Genomic DNA, 23,133 nt, shown 5'->3' with positions numbered 1-23,133 from the left:
AATGCAGTAAGAAAAATAATTAAATGCAGTTATTTCTTGTACAGGTAATAATGCGCATAGCCCATAGAGATAGAGAAAGAAAGACCCACGCACGGGGGGAGGGGGGAGGGGGGGCATAAATCTCGGGACGGCGTTCACCGGCACCAAGAAGAGGTAGTCGAGTGCCCGCATTTGCTGGCGCGTGGGAGCTGCTGCCATTCTTGTTACACCGCGGTTAAAGCCATGGTACCCTAAGGGCAACGAGGGAACTCCAGTTGCTGAAAGCACGAATGAATAAGTTATCCTGCGATCTCTGCGAGATTAGCGACAACCGTTTCATGCTCCATAAAATTTGATTGTATACCTTCCTTTTTAATGATAACGGTAAGCTCCCAGTAAGGAGCTCGCGATGTCTGCCGTATGCGATCCAACCCATTTTTATTCTTCTCTGAATTTCCTTCTCATGGCCAGGGTTCCCTGTGATTAGTTGACCAAGGTAAACGTACTCCTTCACAGGCTCTAGAGGCTTACTTGCAATCTTGAACTCTTGTTCCCTTGCCCGGTTATTTATCATTATCTTTGTCTTCTGCATATTAATCTTCAACCCCACTCTTACACTCTCCCTGTTAAGGCCCTCAATCATTTGTTGTAATTCGTCCGCAGTGTTGCTGAATAGAACAATGTCATCGGCAAATCGAAGGTTGCTGAGGTATTCGCTGTCGATGCTTACTCCTAAACCTTCCCTTTTTGATAGCTTGAATATTTCTTCCAAGTACGCAGTGAATAGCATTGCAGAGATTGTGTCTCCTTGTGTGACCCTTTTCTTTATAGGTATCTTCCTACTTTTGTAGAATTAAGGTGGCTGTGGAATCTCTGTAGATATTTTCCATACTTACGTAAGCGGTCTGTACTCCTTGATTACGCAGTGCCTCTATGACTGCTGGTATCTCTGCTGAATCAAATGCTTTTCCGTAATCTATGAAAGCCATATGGAGAGGCTTATTGTACTCTGCGGATTTCTCGATAACCTGACTAATGACATATGGATGTGATCCATTGTAGAGTATCCCTTCCTGAAGCCAGCCTGTTGCCCTTATTCTATTGGAAATTATTTTGGTAAATATTTTATGTAATACTGGGAGTGAGCTGCATAATTTTTCAGTTCTTTAATGTTTCCCTTTTTGTGGATTAGTACAATGCTTGCATTCTCCCAGTTTTCTGGGACCCTTGCAGTCGATAGACACTTCCTATAGAGAGCCGCCAGTTTTCCTAGCATAATATCTCCTCCATAGTTGATTAAGTCGACTGGTATTCTATCCTCTCCTGCCGCTTTTCCCCGTTTCATGCCTTGCAAGGCCCTTCTGACCTCATCTCTAGTTATAGGAGGAGTTTCTGTAGACTGTTCATTATTGTTTCGAATAGAATACTCTTGAGTCCTCTGGGTACTGTACAGGTCAGTATAGAATTCTTCCGCTGCTTTTATTATACCTTCGAGATTGCTGATGATATTACCCTGCTTATCTTTCAGTGCATAGATCTTGGCTTGTCCTATGCCAAGTTTTCTTCTCACTGATTTCAGGCTGCGTCCATCTTTTACGGCTTCTTCAGTCTTTCTCACGTTATAATTTAGAATAACACTTATTTTCGCTTTGTTAATCAGTTTTGACAGTTCCGCGAATTCTATCTTATCTCTTGAGTTGGGCACTTTCATTCTTTGTCGTTTCTTTATTAAGTCCTTTGTTACTTGGGAGAGCTTGCCTACTGGTTTGCTTGGTACCCTGCCTCCCATTTCAATTGCTGCCTCTGAAGCCAGCCTCATTACGGTTTCATTCTACCTCTATGTCATCATCATCATCTCGCTGTTCTAAGGATGCATACTTGTTTGCAAGTGCCAGACCAAATTTGTCTGCTTTTACCTTTACTACCTCTAAGTTGACCTGTTCTTTCTTGACCAATTTTACTCTTTCTCTGTTCAAATTGAGGTGAATCCTAGCCCTCACTAACCTATGATCACTGCACTTTACCCTACCTATCACTTCTACATCCTGCACTATGCTGGGATCGGCAGAAAGTATGAAATCAATTTCATTTCTTGTTTCGTCATTAGGGCTTTTCCAAGTCCACTTTCTGTTGCTACGTTTCCTGAAAAAGGTGTTCGTTGTTCTGAGCTTATTACTTTCTGCGTATCTTACCAGCATCTCTCCTTTAGCGTTTTTAGAATCGAAACCGTAGTTGCCAATTGCCTGCCGTAATTGCCTGTTCACCCGCCTGCTTTTTCCCCACTTTTGCATTGATGTCGCCCATTACTACTGTATACCGAGTTTGCACTTTTCTCATCGCTCTAATTCAACATCTTCATAAAACTGATCTACTTTCTCATCGTCATGACTTGATGTTGGAGCGTAGGCTTCTACTACCTCTAATCTATACCTCTTATTAAGTTGATTACGACTACTGCTACCCGTCAATGTCGCCCGCTATGTCCTTATGGATTAGAAATCCTACCCCGTATTGCTTCTTATCAGGCAGACCTCTATAGCAGAGGACATGGCCGTTATTCAGCAATGTGTAAGCCTCACCAGTTCTCCTAATCTCACTAAGGCCCATAATATCCTGCTAAGCTAGTCTCACTCGAGAGGGTACGGGTGTTAAACGTTGCAAGGGTCAGTTTCCGTTGGCGGCCTGTCCGGACCCAGAGATTCTTAGCACCCTCTGCTGCGTTACAAGTCTGACCGCCGCTTTGGTCAGGTGCTCCGCAGCTGCTGAGGACTGAGGGCCGTCGGTTAATTGAAGACATCATCAGGGAGGTTGTGGCCGAATACTGAACCAGGGAGGCTAATTCCTGTCCTGATGAAGGAGTGTCTTTGTTAAGTTTAGTGACGAACTTGACGAAGTGCCAAAGGAACAGAAAATATACATGGATCGTTTTATCGTACACTATACAGTTCCTTGGCTGCGCGTATGCAACGTAAATTGTCGCGGCTGCCGTTAGACGGGGCAGCGTGTACCGCACGTATACCTTGGTCCCGCAGGCTATACACTCTACCGCAAGCCTGTATTCAAGCCTGTCATTTCAACTATTTCACCCGTAGCTCGTGACCGTCATTCGGAATTAATCGAGAAACGCTGCTTTTATGTCACTCAAGCTTACGCAGAAAACTGCCTCTTAAGAAAATAAATTGAAAAACTTGTGTTTACCTGTCGTGCTTAGGGTGAGACTACGTCTGTCTCTACGACGCCGTGCGGTCAAACGGAAATGGCTATCTGTGTACGACGCGACGGCCGCGCCACGAGCTGCGCGCGTAAACGGTGCGCGGTAGCTGTAAGTTATGCTGGATTAGGATAAAGGTCTCGTTCGCGGGGCCCGTCAGTTGAGCGCCAGAAACAGCTCTGCAGGCCTGCCACTTCGTGAATCAATTTGGCGCCACTTCCACCGAGTATTTTCTTTCCCCCAGCTCTGATATAGGACAACGACATGTAGACAACTTCATTTGGTATTTCTGAGCACACTTTGCAACTTTTTCAAATGCATTAATACGAATATTTAAAATTTTGCATAATTAAACTATGATAAGCAAACTAAGTGCACATCAAAAAAGTCGGAGTGTGTCAGTACTCAAACAATATGCTATCTCACTTGTATAAGGTATATATTGTTACGATGGGATGCCACGCTGACACTGCGAGCCGCTCCAAAGGCAAGCGCACTTCGTCCTCCCCTTCTTCCGTGCGTGCTGTCGCTCTAGCGTAACACTCCTCCCTTCACAGACGAAGCCCGCTGGGCGAATAACTGTTACGTACACTCACGAAGATGGCAGCGCTCCAGGCGGGCGACGTGAACAAGCTGCGTTGTTTTAGAACGGTAGCCACGAGACGAGCAATCGAATAGGTCACATCACTTAGGCGATCGGTGATGATGATAGGCCCGGTGTAAGGAACCAGGAACCTCTGGCACAGGTCGCGCTTGCGATGTGGTGTCCAAAGTCTCGTATATATATATATATATATATATATATATATATATATATATATATATATATATATATATATATATATATATATATATATATATATATATATATATATATATATATATATATAGCTACATACCTACCTACCCTACCTGCTGGTGCTGAATTTGTCGCTGCTGCTCTACGAGCCGAATAAACCCTCCTTACAATTGGTGGAGGTGCTGGGTACGAGCCACGCGATGGCAACCGGGCTTTTCAGCCTGCCGGTCTTCTTCGTCAATATATATATATAAATAGTGTGTGTGTGTGTGTGTGTTTCATGATTTTGGTTACCTGGCCGCGAGTCACGGAACAGTACCCAAGATACTCGGAAACGCGGCTTGGTATAGGTGGCGGGATTCACTCGATCCGGCTGCCAGAGCGTAGCGCCGGCTCAATGTATTCGTTGAAAATGCCTCGCAATATATTGGATGCTACAGTGCGTGGAATCTGCATTATTTTCTTGTGTTGATCAGGTTTTAGAGCTGGATAAGTCCGACCTCAGGCTGCAGTATTTCATGCTGTGCCGCTACATTATTAGACCCTCCTTTTCTTGGAAGAGCTTGCCTCTTTCCTGTCTCAATTTTCGTGAAGGCCTCACACAGTACCTCTGTGCTATCCTCATTGTCCTATTTTAAAGCCTCGTATTTCTTGGCGAGAAGCCGCCCGAATTTCTCCACTTTCCTCCTGACTGATACCATACAGGTTGGCCTGTTTCTTCTGAGCTAGCCTTCACCTTTCCGTCTTCCAATTGACAGCAATCCTGGAACTCACGAATATGTTACCATTGGTATTTATCTGCTCAAAACTGCTACATTCAGCAGAGCGCCGCGGACCTATATAGAGAGCATGAAATCTACTGCCGTTACAGCAGTTATAGGCTCGAAACTGCGTTTCACGAGTCCGCCCTTGTGTCCTTTACGATACCGTTTTCGTCAGGTAATCTCCTCGTGCTCAGCTTCATCATTACAATGTGGCGATGAAAAACAATACATTGATCACCACCACCGCTGCCGCTGGGAATTTAAATCCTGTCCCAGCGGCAATGTGCCGTTAGGATCTGAATGTGCTAACCGTTGACCTTTATACCGCCCAACACAATCGCTTGGCCATTAGTGCCAAGTTTTGTGCGCCACGCAGACTCGGAGAGCATCGGCACCTGTGGGTGTACTTCGAGCACAGTATGCAGTACTGTAGCGGACGAAGACGACGTGAAAAGACTTTCTTAAGAAGATATGCGGTGGTATGCGCTGAGAGAGCCTGCTGCTGTAGCAGTAATTGAGTTATGACTATGCTGGTAATGGCTGAAGTCAGCCTGTGTTTTGTTTGTTTTCCCGCCTGGGCTTTTCCAAATCCACTTCGTATTACTGCACTTCCGGGTCAAGGTGCCCTTTGTTCAAAGTCGGTTCCTTTCTTTACCTACCCGGACAGCTTTTTTATGTATTTGAGTCAGTCGCACCGAGAGGCCACAGTTCCAAATTGCATATTTATACAGACAACCTCTTTCAGCAGACATTGGCGCACTTCACGAGAAGAGAATGCGCGTTTTGACTTTTCTGAATGCTAATTTAACGTCCTCTCATAACTGTGCAAACACATCGTTACAGGATGTCGGGCTTGTACTATAGCGGTAATTTATACGTCTTATTTAGCTGTGCCGCGATGACTGCTGCGTTTTTGTTAGTACGTTACTTATGCATGAAGCCAAACATCGCAAAAAGGAAAAGCCCGTTTGAGTATCGGCGTCACACTGGCTTCTGTTGTCTTCAGCACTCTCAACTGTGCACCTACTCACGTTGTCTTGCGACTTAATTCTGCGCAGAACCGGAAGTATCTCGCAAATCCGTTGTTCCGCTTTCCTTGCTGTTATGAGATCGTAGTGCACGTTCGGCTTGACTCGTAGTTGGTTCGCATTCAGATAGAGCGCGGGATACGCCAACTTCATTCTGGCGGAGTGAGACGACTAGTGAATATGCCGTCGGTTTCACGTTAATGTAGCATTGGGACGTAATCTACAGCCGAACTGAGCCAATCACAAATGCGATAACGAGGTGTCGTGCGTGTCACCATACTTCGCGTGTCCTTTCGTCCTACGGCGTCGTCCGCCCAGCGGTCACGAGCACTGTTTCGATCGCCAGCGTGTGTGTCGTATATCTTTCACTCCACTGCAAGATTACAACTACATGCGACAAAAGTTTCTTCAGTACGCGAGATAGTAAAAAAGCAGACCACCGGCAAAAACAGTACGCAACTACGTGTCTATAAGCAAACGCAACAGGCGTTTTCTTACGCGAATGACACAAGCCAGGTAAACGTAAAAAGAAACACAGTTTATTGATGCGGATGAGATTCAAATGCCAACATGGTATGAGATTGCTGCTTGTCTTTCTTTTCCCCCCCTTCCTTATGTACAAAGACTGCCCGTATAGGCGGGAGTAGAAGTAAATCTATTCTTGACGTCCAACAGCATGACTAGCACAACTTGACCAGTTCGGCTATCACATGAATGAAATGAACAGAGCACCGAGCTGGAATCATCGGCGGGAGTGTCCGCTCGACTGGCCCTGCGTGTCGGCACCTTTTGAAACACTCAATCCTCGATGCACAACGTACAAAACACATTTGACCGTAGGGGGCGGGAGGGAGGGAGTGCGTGCCAGCTATTAAGTCGTTGCCGCCGCGCGCGTCCGTGTGCGTGCAACGTCTGCGCGTACAGCGTACACAACTTGCGTACAGTATGCGCAAAATGGCTATAAGAAAAAATAAAAGGACTAATCGTATGCGCGCGTTTATTCGAGACTTGAAAGTAGTTGTATACTGTACTAGGGGAGAAGAACATTTTATTTTCGGTGAGTATTAGTCTTTTCTCTATAAATCCGTAGAAGTACTAAGGGAACAAAATAATGTTTTATTTTCGGTGAGTACTAGCCTTTCCTGTATAAACCCATAGAAGGTAACCTCGTAGAAGTTCAGTCGGCCGCAAAAATTTGCGGGGCACGGGTCCCACGACAAATGCAAATTTCTGCTCTGTTAGCGCACGACGCTTCTAATTTATCGGATCACTATGCAGGTTCGCAAAATTATAGAGAGACTTATAAAGAGACTGAAACTTTGGATTCACTCTCTCGTAAACTGTCGTGGCCGGCTGCACAGTGCTGATGAACATGTACAACCATGTAATTCCACGAAAGTAAACACAGTAGTTGTATGCAGCATTATAAAAAAATGTTAAAAAAAGTAAAAAATTTATATGGCACCAACTACGGGCATGCGCAACACCTAGATACGTGCAATATCAGAAAAAGAATGGCAATGCGGGCAAGTTGGCAATAATGTATCGTGGAGGCAACGCAATAGAGGCACAAAACAAGCGAAAATGTGCGCTGGTATGCGAAATTCTCTCGAGTCCTGCCTGTCTGGAGTGTTGTTTCCATAAAGCAGGTCAAAACCCGTTTGGAATGCATCGAGAGCTTAGTTTTCCCTTAAGGCTGCATCGGATCAAACACGTATGGTGTAGCACGAATCAGTGAAACGGTAACTGGCGGTTGAAAGATTTTTCTTGTCACAATGGAAAAATGCAAAGACACCGTGTGCGTTAAGGAAGACAGCGTATAAGCACAACTGCCCACAAGGCTATATGCTGTGAGCAAAATGGCAACTTGTTGAGTCCCATGGCAAAACGCAATATAAAAAAAAGACCCCTCTCGTTCACGCATTTTTTATAACACATTTTAGCTTCCTACTCCGATCTCCTCATTCTTATACGCGACAAAGCTCTCTTTGGTGAAGCGGAGAAATTGTACTTCAACATGAGGTCCCTCCTGATGTGCGATCGCGTGGTTTATGAAGACGTCAGCACAAACCGTGCGAACATCGTTGCGTGCTCTTCTCACGTGTCTGCTCGAAATACTGCAGGAAGTTACCAAAATCAGTACAAAAGTTGACGAAATAAAGCAGACGATGAACTCGCTAGGACTTGAGCGAAAAAGGTTCTTGAAGGTTCTGCGACGCGTACGATATGCAATATTCCGCTAGCACCGTGTACAGTTTCCGCCTTCCGGTTTTGATAATTTGATAGCTAGACAGATGACGCCTACACCTGAACCGTCAGGTCGACACAATTTTTTTTTTTGCAACGTTTTGAATGTCTAACATGAGCACGCACCGCGTTATGTTTGACCTCGAAACGACTGTAGGTTTCTCCATACAACCCGCGCCGAGATTGAAGTGACAAAGGTTGTTGTGATGGCTGAACGATACCATGCAATGACAGAGCAAATTACGCAAATTCGTGGCATTCTTTGCTCCGAGATTCTTCCGCTGAGCTCGCGTCTCGCTTCTCAATGAATGAAATCAACGAATCTTCAGAAAAGACCTTGCGTTCTTTGCCGATCCAGAAATATTGCAGCAGGGCTCGCATGTAACACGAGGAAGATGTAAAAAGAACGAAATCTTTTGGAAATACTAATACGAGACCTTGTTCGCTGATAGAAGTTTACGTGCTGTTCTTATGTAATGCTTCGAGGACATACGAGACGCGTACAGATTGAAAGAAGGGCGTCTGTTTCGACGTAAGCACTGAATCTTGCGGAAGCTAACGTCCACACTGCGCGAGCACTGAAGCTTACGTGCGTGCCAGCCAAGAATAATCGCTGTCATCGGAGGCATTTGAATATCTTTTGGGGAAAACGACTAATCTTACTTGATATATGCATGATTTACACTAACACACATGCGGGAGAAATTATGCTCTCGTACGTAGATCATTAGTACTACCTCCGCAAGTAGCGAACATACCGAGAATGTTTCGCTACGAGTTAGCCTCGTAGCGAAACATTTTAATGTTTGCTTTATAGTCAAGGTATACTTATTAGAAGTTAGAGCACCGACAATGCCGCACGGAATCGCTTCAAGCCGCTAGTGACATTGTCGCGACTAGTTCAACACGGCACGAGCCCGACAAGACGCGGCAAAAGCCCAACGTGGCTCATTACGCTCCAGATCACTGCACGTCAATGATGTCGTCCTTGCAATAGCCGAGGAAATCATGTGGTTTTTTTAACGCGAGCAAATTTAGAGGAAATCATACATACAAACACCGCACAACATTAAGGCTGAGGGGAAACGACAGACACGACATCCATTTCAACTCGCATTTTTTTTTTCTAACGCACGGAGAACACAACCTCACAAAGCATACAGCGCGCGGACAAACACGTGTGCAGAAAGTGTTCCTTATAGAGAGAATACACCTACAGCCATAGAGCGACGAGGAAGAGTAAACACGAAAGCAACGCACTTATCACTTGTAGCCCATCAGAGAAAGCTGTTCCGCGCAACCATTACTTCTAGGGTCGCAAGTGTATACTGTCATTAATGCCGTCTATCGCCGAGACCTGTCTCGTGAATTCTTCCACCGTCCATACAACGGTCATTAGATGTGGCCATTAAGACTAGAATCTCCGGCTGAACTCCAGCACTGCAGTGACATTTGCGAAACGCGTGTGTGCGAAAACAGGTTCGCCGATTCAGCAGCGCGATCAGGACACTAGAAAACTAACTGTGCTCTTACGTGCTCTTACACTCTCCGCGTTTTCTGGAGTCTATTGACGACGTTTGCGCCATTTGAATTACTTTTCGCCCATCGTTAACTAGCGCAATCCATGGCTGTCGTAAAATGCGTAACCAACTCAGCGGGAGTATCAAACCCTCTCTTATGCATTTTCTGGAGCAGAGTGCGCGAGAACGCGCGCACGTTTTCATAGAAGCATCACGCGTTGTTCTGTTTGCAGGTAATGTACGGTGCGTTGCTCGTTGCACTTCTGCAGCTATGTTGTTGAGTGATAGCGGAGCGTGTGACGTGGGTGTTGCGCCAGAGAGTTACCGTGACGGCTCAACCAGCAGTGAATCTTAAGAAATCAACGAAGATTAAAAAGCGACATGCTCATATAGCACAATTTTTGGAGAAAGCAAAAGAAAATGTAACTAAAATGTGAGTGGACAACGGTGGCATAGCCTGTTACGTATTTTGACCTCAGCTACGTACATTACGTAGTCCTTACAACCCTCGACAACAGATCTGACAGTTTGTGAACTGCTGTGGTAATTTTGACAATGTTCGAACGCGGAAATTTGCCCCGGCGGCTACTAAAGACTTGGACCCAGTTGCTTCTGTTACAGGGCTATGATGTTGCAGTAGTGTTCGGCGGGAACGGCAAACATTACAATGGCAGGTGCCGAGTTTTAGTATAATTTACCGAAACGTGCAACGTGTATTGACATGTTTGGACAGTCGAAGTGTTGCTTTATGCAATTAATCTTATCTTATGGACAAGCTACTGAGTATGTTTTTGCCGTACAACGCTCTGTTACGTTATCCGCCAAATTACGTGTCACGAAACATAACACTATATTTTAGCAAGATAAAGTTGTAAGCCAGTTGGCGAGACATTGTAGCGGTTTTGTTCACAGACACAGGACGGAGGGAAAAGCAACCGCACTGTGTTGTCTTCTCGCTCCGTCCTGTGTCTGTGGTGGTTTTATTCACAATAACACTATGTAATGCCTCATTATGTATGGCGTGTCCATACTCCTGTATGAACGCCTCCAATTTCCCGGTTCGCTTCGCGTTACCACATAATTGTCGATTTTTGTAGACCTCTCTCTCACACACACACGCACAAATGAAATCATCGAACGTTTCCTGGCGAGTGAAGCGTCCTACCTCGCTCTTGATCAAAGCCCTATCAGAGTCCCCGTAGCAAGCTTAAGCTTGGAGCTCGAACGCATTACACATTAAGTGTATGGCAGTCACAGTATTGTCCGAGTCAAAGGTACCGAAGCCTCTGAACGCGGGAATGGACGTGCCTTCTAGTAGTGCACTGAGACCCTTCGGAAACTTTAGCTGCTTGGAAGCATCGGAGATAGCGAGAATCAAATAGCCTCGCATTGTTTGACAAGAACTCGCAGCGCCAGTCGTACCACAGGAACAACTTGGCGGCAAACCTTGCCACTTACGGAATGGTTTCGAGACTCGACAAAGTGTACAGGTTTCAGCGCTAGTAATGACAGCAGCGTAAAGTATTATGCTTTGTCAGATCACATGGAATCGGTCAACTAGCAAGGCGTGGAATGTTGAGGGAAGGTGCGAATGAACACAATATGTAGCCACATGGGGTATAGTTAGTACAGCTGCACATGTCACCCAGCAAGTCACGCTCGAGATTCGAGATCACAGCAGCTCAGCAAGCTCAGGAAGAAGCAGTCTCATATAAGCAAACAGGTTTCCCACGACATAGCATTAAATCACGTCAAATCGCAAGTATATGTTGCTTTGAAAAACAAGCATACGCGTGCGCCGAGATTAGCTGGTAAAAAATGCAGTACACTTTGATGTTGTTCATGGCAGCATGACCTGGAATATCCACGGCTGCTCTTTGGTTTGTTGGACTCTGCGTTTACCGCATGAGTAAAAGAATTCACTTACGACTGCGCGAGAAAACTCGCGCTCCCATCAGCGCTGCCCTACCCTGCACCATGCTACTGCGACGTAGAAAGCCAGGGACCTGTTTCTCTGATGCTGCTCACTGTCATAAGGCCTGTAATTCACTCGTTGAATAAGATTACGGCTGATGTGTTCCCCTGCGAACGAGCCGTTGCTCCGTCGAACGAACTTTTTGGTTTTGTATCTCGTACTGGAAGATTTCGCCTTAAAGCCACTGGTTGCACCTTTGCACATCGCAGACGCACGAAATCAAACGTGACCGGCCGCTAGAGGTCACGCGCGGGAGCCCAGCAGACCCGGCGATCACCGCCGGTTTGTAGCAGGGGACACGAAGGCGCGCACAGCAGGGCCAACACAATGTGACCGGAACATACAGCCGAGCCAATTACGACACGGAAAACGCGTCACAAGCTCTGCTGGCCGGCGCCTTATCACAAGTATTCCGCCCCTGGTTTCAGTCAGTCGTACACGTGCCATGTCCAGCAGCAGCACGCGATACCACTTGAACGCGCCATCCAGTAGTGGAGTTGGTGCCCTTATGACCAGAGTCTTTGAATACAGCGCTCCGACGCGCCTTAGCGGGCCGCTTGGTTGGCTGACCGGCCGCTAGGGGGAGTAGGAGGGTGCAAACTCCCGTCGGAGCTGGGTCAGGTGAGCACGTACGCCACGGGGTCCGGCTTGGGCTTGAAGTCCCTCCAGCGGTCGCTGCGGCAGGTTCCGGGCCCCGCCCACCATGCACCGATGTCTGGGTACACCTGCGCCAGAGGAGCATCGGATCGATATGAGTGGGCCGCGGCCGTTACGACGAAGCGGCTGCTCACGTGCTCGTAATAGCAGGAGCATTTCTCGGTGGGGTCGCATTTGAACAAGCGCTGCCGAGGCACACATACGGCAGGTACATTGGAATAGAGGCCCGTCCGTCTTCATCGTCAAGTAGGAAACATCTGCGACTTCCGAAACTAACTTTTCGCGTCACTGCGATAGGATGATTAAGATATGTCGCACCAGACTCTTTAATGAAACGCGAAGATCTCTGCCAACGTGTGTACAGTGGCATCAATGAGGTATTAAAAATAGCATTGTAAAAGGAAGTATACTTCCTTGAGTTGCCTACATGCTACTCTGCCAGGGAGAGGTATTGAGGGATTGAAAGTATTTAGGAGAGAACGAGAGAAGGCGGACGGAACAAAGAAAAATAAAAGGCAGGGTGAGAAAGGTGGACTTGGTATTTACATTACATATAATGAAGTTCGAGCGTTACGTGGAAAATAAAGACGACGTAGAAATGAGGTTAGGTCATACATATATTTCTGGAAGCTTTCAAGCAAGCTAATGTCGCTGCCTAGGAAAAGACACTTGAACATAATGTTCTCTGTTCTCAGCCTGAATAATTTTGTCCATGTGGCTTTCATAAAACGTTCTTTCATATCTAGCGGCTTTGAGTTATAGACGTGGGCGTCATTTCGCTGTCTGCGCCCACGTCTTGGGTGCCATTTTGCCCCTTTGTTCTACATTTAGCTACGGCAGCCTAGACCAGTAGAAAGTTTTCCTTGGAATGACAGACGTATATAGCATCTGAAAAGAACATTAAAATTTGACCGATCATATTGGCCCTCCTCAGAGATGCCCACTGTTGCCTAAAACAGCGTTAACAATATATACCGACCCGATTTCGAGGATGTACTTGAAGGCATCATGTCATGTAATATAGACGTTAGACGAGGAATTGTCTCAATAAAAGCTTTAACTAAACCACCACAACATTTTTGGAGCTTCCTAATTGTACGTTCCGTCATAAGCAACTTTGTGTACACAGCTATTTTTTTTTATGCTTAGCCTACAAAATGTAGGAGGCACAAATAAAGTGGCACAATGAGGCGGCTTATACCGGTGTCTTCGAGGGCTCGTTTTTACCAAAATTGTCCGTACGCTGCCACCTGATCCAACTTAAAATGTACGCAACGTGTCTTGATCATCGTTTCTAGTTAGGCTTGTTGGTTCTTCGTCGTTACAGAGTAATGGGACAAAAGCCTTGATCATGCTCAAACACCAGCAAGGCATGTAGTATCATGTCTTGCGTTATTGTAGTGATCCTTATTGCAATAACGACTCGGCACTCCCGCATACATTTTCAAATTTAAAGTGTCTAGGTCATTGCACTACTTAAAGCCGTGGAGCAGTTCATGTTTCATGTATTCTCTGCACTCCAAAATTCTGAAAGGTCTTCACACTCCCCAAGCTTTGCAGCAGAGGAAGTGCCACGCATACTCCGCTCAGTGGTCAGTGGCCCTATGTGGTCAGTGGCCCTATGAGATTATTAGACTGGGCTGGCTCAGGAGTGCCGGCGAATATCTCAGCAGCCTTCGGTTTCCAGATTGCATTGTCCAGTCTAGTAGCAATGGAGATGGATTGCAACAAATAAATAACCGAGAAAGGGCAAGGGTGGGGTTGGCGATTAACATGCAGATGACAAAGGTAATGTTCAATAGCCTGGCGAGGAAATAAGATGTTATGATCGCCCGTCATTCTCTAGAGTATGTGCAGGTGTAAGTTTATCTAGGTCAATTACTCACAGGCGACCCTGATCACGAGGAGAAAGTTTGCACAATAATAAAAATGGGTTGTGGTGCATACGGTAGGCATTACCAAATCCTGACTGGGAACTTACCACTGTCATTGGAGAGAAAAGTGTACGACCGTTGCATTCTAACGGGGCTAACATGTGGGGCAGAAGCTTATAGTTTAACAAAGAAGCTGGAGAACAAGTTAAGGACCACACAAAAAGCGATGGAACGAAAAATATTAGGCGTAACGTTCAGAGAAAAGAAGAGAGCGGTGTGTATGAGAGAGCAAACGGGGATAGCCGATGGTCTAGTTGACATGAAGCAAAAATGATGGCGCTGGGCACGCCATGTAATGAGTAGGGTAGATAACCGGTGGACCATTAGATCTACAGAATTACAGAATGGGCGCTAAGGGAAGGGAAGCGCAGTCGAGGACGGCGGAAAATTAGGTGAAGTGATGAAATCAGGAAATCTGCAGGCGCAATTTGGAATCAGCTAGTGAAGGTAAGGATTAATTGTAGATAGGCAGGGTAGGCCTTCATACTGCAGTGGACGTGGAAATGGCTTGCTACGGCTACTGCTGATGACGATGACGTGATGCTTAAGTTTCTCGAAAACAAGAAAATATTTGTATGCCCTTAACGTGTCTTTGCTGCACGCTTCTGTCAGATTTACGGAGCCCTCGCCCACCCGTTTTCGGTTTTCAAGAAGAGTTCACACGGCGGGCCAAATCGCTGACTCAATTGACCCACGTAGCTGACGTGGCTAAGCGGCACCGCCATCTCGCCGCCTAATGCCACTCAGCTGCGCCCACCCGCGCTCTGACAGTCACTGGGTGCCGGTAAGCTACGTCAAGCTCCGTCAGCGTATCGGATCAGTAATTTGGTTAGTCGTGTGAATTTATACCGCAAATGAGAACACGGTACGGTCATCGCTCGAGTGACGCCGTCTGCACCCACCTTTGGCAGTGGCGGCGCGTGCAGCATGGCGCACAGGCGGCACCAGAAGTAGGTGTTGATGAACTCGCCGGAGCCCTTCCAGCGTAGGTACTCGTTGTACAGAGTCTCGTTGCGGTCCAGCAGGTGCAGGTATTCGGCCAGCGCTTTCGCCGATGGGAAGTCCTCCACGTGGATGAACGAGTGATCGGGCGAAGCGCGTAAGTAGTCCAGAGGCCGGCCACCCATCACAATTGGTACCACGTCACGCCTGCGACATTGGAAGACAAATCGCGTGACGTGTCAGAACCACCTCTAAGAACAATTACGTCTCCGAACGCGAGCGATATTTCAGCAGTATTTTCGCTGAATACTGAGTGCGCACAAGATGGAGGACTGTGCGCGCTCGCTAAACGGTTACGGTTGCAGTGACGTCACATCGTGCCATCTGAATCTCGCGCCGCTTGTTAGATGGTTTCTGTGCATATGCATAACTGAAGTGTCAGTTTTGACCGCGATCGATAGAAGGGGTCGGGCCCAAAATAAGAGGAAGAATCGCAAGTGGCACTTCTCCAGAGTTATGACAGAATTACTGAAGTTTTTCAAAATTATAAAACAAATTATTTAGCGCTGGAAATTTTGTGAAACAAAATCCAGACTAGAAGAGCTGAAATTTGGGCGAGATTGTGAGAATGCGTACTGGTCCTGAAGCGCAAAAAAAAACGGGGTCAGAAGAAAGGAAGACCAGACAGGACGAGCGCTAACTTGAAAATAGAGTTTATTCTCAGAAGACCACGCGTTTTTATCTGTAGACACTGATCAGAAGCAAAAATACATCGCTGCGCAGGCGCGCTCCAAGCCCCCCCAAAACTTAAGATAGCTGTAAAATTCAATCATGACACGGCTATGCGCATCGCCGTATCATGATTGAATTTTACAGCTATCTTAAGTTTTTGGGGGGCTTGGAGTGCGCTTGCGCAGTGATGTATTTTTGCTTCTGATCAGTGTCTACAGATAAAAACGCGTGGTCTTCTGAGAATAAACTCTATCTTGAAGTTAGCGCTCGTCTTGTCCGGTCTTCCTGTCTTCTGAGCCCGTTTTTTTTTTTTTTGCGCTTCATGTCAAGTACGGAAATCCAGACGCGAGAACGGAAAAAAAAATGAAGAAACGAAGGCGGGGAAGCAGTGTATACCCCAATCCGTTGACGAAGAACTTCTCGGTGATGTAGTCCTTGCAGTTGGAGTTCTCGAAGGCCAGGTAGAACTTGTAGTCGCGGTCCAGCAGCTCGAAGCAGTGGCCGGCCTGCGCACGGGGGCACTTGAGCGAGCCGCACGTGCCGTAGATGTCGACGTCGATGTAGGCGGCCAGCTTGCGCGCGAACTGCAGCCGCTGGTTGCGCGCCGCGCAGTTGGAGACGAACCAGGCGACCTTCTTGGTCTTGTTGCGCGCTGCAGACGCCGGGGGACGCGCCGTCGTGCCGCCGCCGTCGTCGTAGCGCACGAACTTTTCGTACGGCGCTACAATGTCCGAGTCGTGCCTGCGAAAGAGGGAAATGCAGCCACACACTGTCAGGACACGAAAGGTCGGAGGAAATGCACTTTGTAAGCTATAATATCTCGCACCCTATTCAATAGCTCGCGTGTTGCCGAGCGGCTAGCACGTTCTAAATCCGCTCGCGCCCTTCACGGCAGTATAGAGTACGAAGGAGACAAAGCCGACGAGACGCGGGGAGACTGACGATTTTATTAACGCGACAGCGTTAAGGAGCTCGTGTCGCAGAAAAGCCGGCGTCGTCGGCGTCGGCGTCCGCGGCGTTGGCCGTGAGCGATAAATCCCGGCAGGCACTTCATGAATAGAAAACAACTTGCAAGATGGGCTGGGTGGGAATCGAACCAGGGTCTCCGGAGTGTGAGACGGAGACGTTACCACTCAGCCACGAATTCGATGCTTACAGGCACGAATTCGATGCGGTACAAAAGCGCCTCTAGTGAATGCGGTGTTGCCTTAGAAACGAGCCGTAGAAAGTTATACTGCGGTGTATATCGGTAATTATGAACATGTAACTTACAGAAGTCGCAGTTACACGAGTAGCGAAGTGCGTTTCCGCTAAATTTCTTCTGCGCTTTCCGCACACACAGAGCCATCTTGCGGCAAACACAGAAGACCCCGTCCTCTGAATGTACGGCGCTGCTCCGACAGGTGGCGCGCCACGCGTGCATTGGGGTTGTGCGGGGACCGGTGCGAGGCGCATCGCCGCCCGGACTCCCTCTCCCCTGACGACGTTTCGCCTTGCTCCCTCACGGGTTGCAGAATCAAGCGTCCTTCCTTTCTTTAGATCACTATCTGTCTATCTCCCTGCCCGTTCCGATCACGACGTTTCGCTGGCGTGCATCGTTTCCCCCTCCGAGACACCGAGTTCTTTGGTTCGTTCCGCTTGCTCAGGCGCACGTTTCGTTGCCGCGCCGAACGTTGCGTTGCTCGACGCTCACCGCGTCCGATGCGGGGCGCCTCGTAAGTGATTGCTGCGCCGTAGCCCATTGTCTTGCACCCCTTGGCGGGTCGACGGGAACGCTGTCGCGTTCCACTCTTGAAGGCGAAGCTTAAGCGTCCTCCAATTTTTTATTTATTTATTTATTTATAACGTCTTAAAAGAACAACTGGAGTATGAGAGACATCCCAATGAAGGGCCCAAAATAATGATTGATTCATGTTCTTTAGCAGGCAAATGATATACGATCGTTTTTGCATTCGGGCTCCGTTGTAAGACGGCAGGTGCGGCATGGATTCGAGCCCGTGGAACTTCGTACTGAGCCACTATGTTGGGTTTGAGCAGAGAGAGAAAGTGAGAAGCGGTAAGGAATAGGCAGGGACAGGTTATAAACCGTGCTGATCCTGGTTGGCTACCCTGCACCGGGGAATGGGCAAATGAGATGGAAATAAGAATTCTGCCAAGACTCCGGCAGAGCCGACTGTGCAGAGCGGGACGCAGCGTTCATTTGTATTTGCCGCTTTTGCAGCCAAACGTAATACGCCTCTCTGAAGACTACCAAACCCTCCAATGCACAGGCGCCGTCGATAGTGTGACAGCACGGCGGTGGCGGCGGCGATGGGTGCAAACGTACCTCGAGTCTCCGTATAATTGCCATCGCAATAAAGAAAATCTTAAGTACGGTATTTTACGAACCATGCGCAGGCCATACGAATAAGATAATGAACTACAGAAGTGGGCTTCCCCTCACAATGTCTCATACTATGGCGAAGCCAACTTTAACGAGCATTATTTCCGGTGATCAACGCAGACAACGTCTGCGGTCCATCGCCAGTGCCAACTCGCGCTGGCAACCTCGAAATGAATGCGCAACAACAAAGCGCACAAGGGGCTTTAAAAGGTGCACAAAGGTGCACAATTCGGCGGTTGAAACCCCCCCAGCAATTTCCTGCCTTGAATGCTCGCATTCTTGGTGAGTGATATCAATGATATCGCGAACTAACGTGCTGACACCCAGCGCTCTTTCGGTAAAATAATTAACGAAATGATTAATAATTTAATGCGCGCACGATCAATCCTTACCCGCAAGCTTGTGACTTATACCTGCCGTACAAGTAAAGCAAAGAAAAAAGGCCCTGTTTGAACGGCAACCTTATCCCGAAGACGAAAGCGGCAAATTAGAGATTGTGTTTAATTTACCACTCGCCGCGGTAACTTAGTGGCCTTGGCGTTGCGCCGATGCGCTCGAAAGTTCGATGCCGCGGCCACGTTAAGATGGAAGCAGAATACAAAAATACAAAACTGGAATAAACATCCAGTGATTTTTCATTCCTGTGTTTGCAAAAATTTTAGCTTACAGCATCTATTTGCCCATAAAGTTGTGTTTCCTCTCTGCCCGAGCTAGTTGCTTGCTTCTTAGAGAATTTTTTTCTCTCTATCCACCTTCCACGCTCTTTTCATCCCCCTTAACCCTTCCCCTCGTGCAGGGTAGCCAAACAGAACTACCTCTGGTTAACCTCCCTGCTTTTCTATACATCCTTCTTTCTCTATTGCACGTGTACGGACGCTGCAGATGTGTCGTGTAAGGCAGCCTAACCTAACTAACGCTCAAACACTCTTCCCGTCGTGTTGAATGTGAACGTTACGAAAAGTGCGCACCGTTATGGAGATTGCTTATCAATTGGAACCACAGCGCTCAGCTTGAGCCAGCGTGGTCGTTCTTGCTATTTTGTACTAAATGAAGTGATGCGCAGGAAATATGAAGGATGACCAGGCAGATGAACAGCCAGTATGCGTACGTTCAGTCGACTACGAAAATCTTAGTGACGTACGAGACGTAAAAATGTTTCTTTTTTCCTCTGCAGCAGTCTTTTAAAGAAAGTCGTTCCCTGGTGGCCGATAACAAAGGCTATATTTCTCACTTTTCGCAAATTCGTACATTGCTTCTGGGGAAATATCGTATTTTATCAGAAGTACCGCATTGTTTAAGCGTTTAATTATGTGCAATTAGGCGAAAGATCAGAGCTCTTAAAATTCTGAGTCAAGTGCTACTTAAGAGTTCTGACACGTCCCTGAGTTCCTGGCTCACGCCGCTAAACCGGCGAGGGTCTATTCCACGCACACGCCAGATCGCAAACACCAAATTATGCCCTCTCCGCTTTTACTGCCTCTGGTGACATTGCTGGATTGACACGCAGACAGCGTTGCGCACCTATACGTGGCCGTCCAGTTGAAGATGTTCCTGAAGTTGGCGAAGGACTGCGTGTGGTAGGGACACTCGAGCAGGTACAGGATCCACACCTGGTGCCAGGGGCGCCGGTACTTGGGGGCCACGAAGCGGTCCTTGAAGAGGACCGCGTCCGCGTCGGGCGCCTCCTCCTGCGACGTGACGATCTCGCACGTGTCCACGGGACACTTGTCGCGCAGGAACACCGCCCGTCCTGCGCGAGACGTAACCGCGACAAAGGCCGCAGGGCCGGATTGTCATTAACCGCATGTTTACGGGAGCCTCGTGCTGAATAATAATTAAAGAAAGAAGCTATGGCTATGACTACGCTAGAAGATCAGTGAGATGGCAATACGATGTAAGCCTTGAGAAGTTTTTCCTTGAACGACGCTGTCCATTGCCGCAGACGTTAGTGACCTTTGATGGGTCGCGCAATTCCGACGTGGGATTTCCCGTTCGGTATGCAGTATTGCAACATATGGGGACGGTGAAACGTTTTATAAGACGTAGTTCATGAAGTGTTTCCATCACGGAGCCAATTTAGCCACGAGAAAGCGGCGACAGGCTTCACTCGTGGTTTTATAACTACGCGACGCTGACCAACCGTATGCTAAAAAGGATCACGAAGCCTCGTCCAGAGACCGCATCTGGGTGTTAGAACTATGTGTCTGTGAGTACAGCTGTAACTTTGGCGGGAAACAAAACCCGATCAGTGCGGCACGTGTTAACTTAAGCAAATGCAAATTAAGTTGCGATTTAGCGGTAAATGCGAGAGAAATGCGTTAGCGTTACGTCGTATCTCTTTGAGTCCTCGGATAGCCGATTTAGACCTCGTTCGCCCCATTGCAAAATGTTGCTTAGAAGCAGACACCCATCAGTTGCACTATATACAGGGTGTCCCAACTATCATGCACCAAGATTTAAAACTATGCAAGTGCCACGTAGGTGGACAGGACCAAAGTAATGTTCACTGTCGCTTGGAGATACTCAGACTATCTTCTGGATTCTGCCTAGTAGCGTAATTAGTCTTGACTAATTAAACTTCTAGAATATTAGAATTACATTAAAAGTGTAAATGAGAAAATTCTAGAGCAGCATGAAAATATCCCGATACAGCGTTCTGTTGCTCCATATACGGGCTGCATAAAAGTTTTTCCCAGCGTGAATGAAGTCCGCGAACGCACGCAAACTGCCTCGAGCGGCCAGTCGCGCGGCCACATACACACACTTCACACACGCTTTTTTCCACCTTGACGCTCCTAATACTAACGCGCATTAGAAGCGTTCGAATAACGCGCATCACGGTCTCACCCCTAGGCAGGTCTCCCCAGCCGCCGAGTCCGCGCATGAGCAGGATCTTCTTGATCCGCGTACTGTTTCGCTTGTAGTCCTCGGGCACGAACATCAGCTGCTGTTCGATGCGGTCGCCGGAGTCCTCGTGCGGCCACAGGCTGCCCGTGTCGCCGGGCAGCGGTCGCCGCCGACCACCGCGCATGTACCAGGGACGATCGGGGGAGCCGCCGGCTTGTCCCTGCGACGCCTGTGTAGGAGAGCGAGGGAAGGCAACAGATTTGTTAGCACGGCTGTCTGAAGTGCCTGCACTACTTCAAATGACACTTATGGAGATGATGTGGAAAGGTTGACGAATAATTTGGGATCTGGCACTTCCTCTATACTTTCTCAGTCTTCGTTGTCTGCTCCTTCGCACGGTTGTAACCCGAATTCTTTCTTATGATCTGTAGCTATTCAGGCACCTCTCAGCGTCTTTCAACGCAAATGCGACGTGGTTAACGCGGAGTGAGCGAGACTGAATGGCTGGCTAAGTGACCGCAAGAGGCAGCGCTTCAGGGAGCGAGTGGTCGGGCGAGCGAATGTGTAAATAAAGAGACCGAGCGAGAGAGTGACGAAAACGAGCCAGGCCAGCTAGAGTACGCACTCGCTGAACTGTTCGCGACTGCGTACGAAGTTCGCGCGTACACTTTCCTCTGTATCCGGACGTCTGCGCCCCGCGGGAAAGCCCAGCTGTAAGGAAACCACCTCAATGGAGCCGCCTTGTATATAAGTTGTCCTACATAGGAGACAGGAATGCCAAGGGACGAGTTCGCCGCTCGAGTGTGCGCCGTCGCCATTTACATCAGCTCCGCTCTTCGCTCAACGTGCGTGCTTCATGAAAGCTCAGTTTTGAAGCCGCCGTATGCGCATAACTATAGGCGCAGCTGTTATACGGAGAGCGACGCGCGCCTATCTTATCCGGTGGTTCACCTGCGCATTATTATAAAGTAAAATCAGAGCAGTGAGAGAGAGAGGGAGAAAGGCAAAGAAAAGCCAGAGAGGTCGACCAGAGAATATTACCGGTTGGCTACCCTGTATACTGGTGGAGCTGGAACGTATGCTGTATATACCGGGTGTTTCAGCGAACACTTCAAAAAAATTTTTTTAATTGCCTTTAACAGATATCACTATTCGAGTCCACGAGCTAGTCGACCGACGAGGCGGAAATTACTTGCACAAGAAAACTTAAAAAACGAGCAATTAGGTAAAATTCCCTAATAAAGTTTCTTTGCTACCTTGTGGCACATATTGCAATTCACAAACTCTAGCCAGGGAGTTCGCAAGGCGATAGATCCACTTGGAACGAATTGTCAGGACCACACCAGTTTCGAGATTTCCAAGCTTTACGGAGAAATGCATAGCGTTCCAGTTACTTTTGTGCTTCAATACATAAAACGACGTTTTGTTAAGAAAATTAGTGGAATGACAGCGCATTTTTACCGCAAGTTTGACGGCGCATATATCGTAAATGGTGCCATCCACACAATTCCTTTCAAGTGGATACGCCTTGCAGTCTCACCCGCTAGAATCTGTAAATTGCAGTGTGGGCCATAAGGTAATTAGTTAAAGAATTAGAGAATTTTTGTTAATCAGCGGAGTCGGCATTTAAAATTTTTGAACAAGTAATGTCCGCCTCTTCAAGTAGAGAGCTTATGGTCTAGAAACGTACCACCTGCCACAGGCAATTAAAAAAAAATCCAAGTGTTCGCTGAAACACCCTGTACACAGCTAAGCAAGCAGCGCTCGATGGTGTGCCGTGGCAGATTATTTCTTTTTTCCTGTTTCTTTGAAGACACGGAGGAAAGGCGTTTGTTTGGCGACGTTGTAGGCGTCTGTCGACGCTGCAGCTCTTTCCGCAGACGTGACGCAAGCAGCACCACTTTTCCTCTACTTCCATCATTTCACGTAGAAAACGTGTTACCGTCACACTTACAACTTCATTTAAGCTTATTTACTCGCTTTATATACCGACTGCCTGATTTGCGCGTCCCCCTTCTTGGGGCATGTCTTGTATACAGGCATGTTGCAAACCCACCGTGACATATGTTGACTATATTGTCAATGAAGCCACCTTCTGTGAGCTCAACGCGGATT

The 23,133-nt window shown here is 47.6% G+C and overlaps 1 protein-coding gene across 13 annotated transcripts in view; it reads right to left on the bottom strand.

Moving 5' to 3' along the window:
- Positions 1–6,298: 6,298 nt before the first annotated feature.
- LOC142579516 (glycoprotein 3-alpha-L-fucosyltransferase A-like) overlaps positions 6,299–23,133 on the bottom strand; it is a 155,192-nt gene continuing 138,357 nt past the window's right edge. For all 13 annotated transcript variants that reach the window (XM_075689812.1, XM_075689807.1, XM_075689815.1 and 10 more), the window contains exons 4-8: positions 21,019–21,247; positions 19,693–19,921; positions 16,185–16,529; positions 15,017–15,263; positions 6,299–12,248 (exon numbers count right to left, since the gene is read on the bottom strand). In XM_075689812.1, coding sequence (XP_075545927.1) covers positions 12,141–12,248; positions 15,017–15,263; positions 16,185–16,529; positions 19,693–19,921; positions 21,019–21,247 — 1,158 coding nt within the window. In that variant the 3' untranslated portion in view covers positions 6,299–12,140. The remainder of the gene's footprint in view (positions 12,249–15,016; positions 15,264–16,184; positions 16,530–19,692; positions 19,922–21,018; positions 21,248–23,133) is intronic.

Source organism: Dermacentor variabilis, chromosome 4 (assembly GCF_050947875.1).
Source record: "Dermacentor variabilis isolate Ectoservices chromosome 4, ASM5094787v1, whole genome shotgun sequence".
In the NCBI taxonomy this organism is placed as follows: Eukaryota; Metazoa; Arthropoda; class Arachnida; order Ixodida; family Ixodidae; genus Dermacentor; species Dermacentor variabilis.
The sequence above is the reverse complement of the archived record's forward strand: the minus strand, read 5'-3'. Positions and strand labels throughout refer to the sequence as shown.